Here is a 3,313-nt window from a genome sequence, read left to right as displayed (position 1 = left end):
ATAATAGCCAGAAACCCATGCATGCACTAGCTTGTAATAGTACTGCTTAATCTACTAGCCCATCACATATTACGAGAATCAAAGCTACGAACCAACGCACCAGATAATGCAACCCCTACGCATATGCTTGATTGGCAACTAGTGCAGCGCCTAGGCGCTAGGCGCTACACTGGTGTAGCGCCTAGCTCTCAGGCGTTACACACTGACTTAGCAATTTTCAGACAGTTCGGTATGCGATGCTGGTCAGGCGTGTAGCGCATATCAGTTAGGCGCTGCATAGTGTAGTGTGATGCCTTGCTGTCGGGCGCTACACAAAAGGGTCAGCTATGTGAAATTTTTTCATCAACAGTTTAGTTTGTGAATTCTTTTCATCTACAGGTTAAATTTGTTGTTTTTGCCACCAAGGGGGCATGTGTAAAATGATTAGTGAGTTGATCATCTCCCTTGCATGTAGATCTAAGGCACCAAACAGTTCTGGAGAAGGGTATCATGTGATGCCCCATATCACTACATATTTTCCCGTCCCTAACCCTAGCTGGCCACCGCCACGCGCCACGCCGCCCTCCAGCAACCGCCGGCCGGAAGATCCTCTTCGGCTCTCTCCTTGTCCATAACCACCATCAATTCTGTTACTAAAGAACACCAAAAGGTCAAAACCCTAGCCGCCTCCCTAGAACTCTCGCAGCACCATGTCGGCATCCACTAGCGGCGGCGGATCGCTCCCGCCCCAGGCGGCTGCAGCGCTCCAGGAGGGTATCGGGCTGGTGTTCGGGCGGTGGACGGCACTGCAGATGGCTGTGGAGAACGAGTGGGGCGGCCCCGACTCCCGCGCCAAGGCCGACCAGCTCGCCGCGTCCATCCTCTCCTGGTTCACCAACTCCAAGGGTATCCACTCCCCCCTCCCTTCAACATCCTCGTGTAATTATCTCCTACACGACGGAAGTCCATGCAGGATCCGGAGCCTCGCGATGCTCCCTCTTGTCGGGGTTTTGGGGCTGAACTCGCTGATATATAGGAAGATGGCTCCTTCGATCTGTAGGCGCTGTTCAATTCGGATAGTTCTATAGAGGGTTTGCGTTGCTTGGTTCTGTGCCAGTTTGGGTTCAGCGTTAAACCAACTCCAAAGTCGGACAATATTAGACGAAACAATTCAATTAGGTACGATATATTGGAGCCATGTTGTCCAATAGGTAAAAAGTCTAGTGTGGAATTTTTTTCGTAATAGTTTGTATTTCAAAATTTGAGCTTCTGTATTTTGCTCATCATTTACTTATGTTGTTTTTAGTTTTCAAGCACATAGCTTGATCACACAGCATTCTATTTTTCTTTGCACTTCATCTTAGGTGAGAATCAGTTTATATTGAAAGAGAACTCCAATATATGTTGCATTCTCCTTTTATTTTAGAAAGTCGGGTAATTTCATCTGTACCATAGGCGCAAAATGTGATGTTGGCATGGCTTACGTGTTTCTGCTGTATGTTTGTGGGTTTGATTTTTTTGTTAGTTTCACTCTTTTATGCATGCTCTTTCTGCATCTAATATTCATTGGTTTTATTTAGGCCCATATTATTATGAGGACTTGGAGGATATGATGTTTGACAGAATATATAAATCCCTCAATTCTAACTTTGCGGATGGTAGCATTAGGGAGGTAATTATTTTCCTTGTGCCATCTTTAGCGCAGCTATAGGTCCTGAACTATGTCGAAGTAATGAATATCTGATTAAGTACTTGTTGGTGTAACTGAAAGGGTTGACCTGCTCTGACCAACCTTTAGGGTTTTGGCTGCTTGGCCCAGTTCCCCTATTGTATTTAAGGGTCGCTATTGTGGCCCTTCTTCCACTATTTTAAATGATCAGCGGGTCGATGGGTCAACCCTCCCCATTTCCACCTTCCCCATTTTTATCTCTAGCTTATCCAGCAGAAAACCTGAAGCTTCTTAACCATAATCAAGTCGGAATGTACTGCTTCTGTCATTTATGTAAAGCTGTATTCGGTTTGCTTCTGAACAGTTCAATGTATGTGTATTAATTCAAAGTTTTTATGGCAAACAGGTTGCTGAACAATTTTTTATAATGCATGAAGAATGCCTGGAAAACAACTTTTCATCGATTGAGAAATTAAGGAATACACGTCCTCAAGGAAATCTTGTTTCCCAAAGTAGACAGGTATTTCAAGTTTAGTTTTAGCATGCGTAATTTGCGTTGCTTATCTTCTCACATACGAGCTCAGTAGTGCTGCAACCAAGAATCGATGGTATTCTCTCAAGCTCCGTTTGGATGTAGACATTCGGAGGCTAGCCATTGCATGACTTGAGGGGGCGAGTGGAGATGCTCTAACCCAAGAGATTCGGGAACGGGCTGCGGAGGCAAAAGTTCAGTACCTCAATACTTAACCCGAATACACACGCTAACTAGCTAGGCCCACCCAAACACCTAGAATTCGGGATATTTGGGTCTGCACAATGCCAGTGTCTAATTCCAGGTCTTGATATCTACATCCAAACACAACCTCACAGTTCACTTCCAAGATCTGTTTGATAATTTGTTCAATTATTAATTCTTCATGATGTGGTCGTTTTTATATGCTTGATTGTTGCTTCATCGGGGTTAATTACAAAATTCTAGATTGATTGTGTTTTTGCTCTTAGCATGTGGATCTTAACCTCATTTTCTAATTAGAACTGGTCGATGTTATTTGGAGACATACTTATGTTGAGTAACCACGTGTATATAGTTCTCTCAAGTGGTCCTCAGTCATTACAACGTTGCATTGCATAACTTTAAATTGATTGATTTTATTTTTAAGTGTATCTTCGACTCAGAAAGCCCCTGTAGCTAACTTTCTTTCTTCTCATGAGCAGATGGTAACCGAGGAGGATGATGATAGCTCGGACGATGGTGATGAGCCATCAATGGGGGAAGATAAAGCAGCTAGATCAGATGATATGGCAGTAGATCAGCCAAAACCTTACAAGCCTACCCCTGGTGCTGATGGGTGGACTGTTGTGCCTCCTAGGCGTGGCCAAGGCAAGAATTAAGCGCAGAAGCAAACCTTGGCAAGATACCTCCTAGTTAGAGGCCGTTTTCATGATTTTTTTTAAATGATCGTGTACTTAAACCATATTCGGGAATATTAAAAAGAATGTTCATGAAATTTTAGAAAATGTTCATAAAAATTCAAACAAACCCGTAAATAACGAACAAAACGAATTGTCGCTTACATACAGTTCTTTTAGGGGATATTTAGAGATCGTTTTATGATTTTATTTAGTCCATCGTGCATCGGGTAAAAAAAGGTTTTTGTGTTCTAT

At 43.2% G+C, this 3,313-nt stretch overlaps 1 protein-coding gene across 1 annotated transcript; it reads left to right on the top strand.

The window, feature by feature from the left end:
- The first annotated feature begins 689 nt into the window (after positions 1 to 689).
- On the top strand, positions 690 to 3,040 carry LOC125512237 (pre-rRNA-processing protein TSR2-like). The gene is made up of 4 exons (XM_048677367.1): positions 690 to 885; positions 1,560 to 1,651; positions 2,055 to 2,168; positions 2,864 to 3,040. Exons 1-4 carry the CDS (start codon positions 690 to 692, stop codon positions 3,038 to 3,040), a joined length of 579 nt encoding a protein of 192 aa, XP_048533324.1.
- Positions 3,041 to 3,313: the final 273 nt, after the last annotated feature.

The sequence above is a fragment of the Triticum urartu genome, chromosome 1 (genome assembly GCF_003073215.2).
Source record: "Triticum urartu cultivar G1812 chromosome 1, Tu2.1, whole genome shotgun sequence".
In the NCBI taxonomy this organism is placed as follows: Eukaryota; Viridiplantae; Streptophyta; class Magnoliopsida; order Poales; family Poaceae; genus Triticum; species Triticum urartu.
The sequence above is the reverse complement of the archived record's forward strand: the minus strand, read 5'-3'. Positions and strand labels throughout refer to the sequence as shown.

Coding starts and splice junctions, on each gene's coding strand:
- LOC125512237 (XM_048677367.1), top strand. CDS start 690: ATGTCGGCATCCACTAGCGGCGGCGGATCGCTCCCGCCCCAGGCGGCT. Junction 886..1,559: donor CTGGTTCACCAACTCCAAGG/GTATCCACTCCC, acceptor GGTTTTATTTAG/GCCCATATTATTATGAGGAC. Junction 2,169..2,863: donor TTGTTTCCCAAAGTAGACAG/GTATTTCAAGTT, acceptor TCTCATGAGCAG/ATGGTAACCGAGGAGGATGA.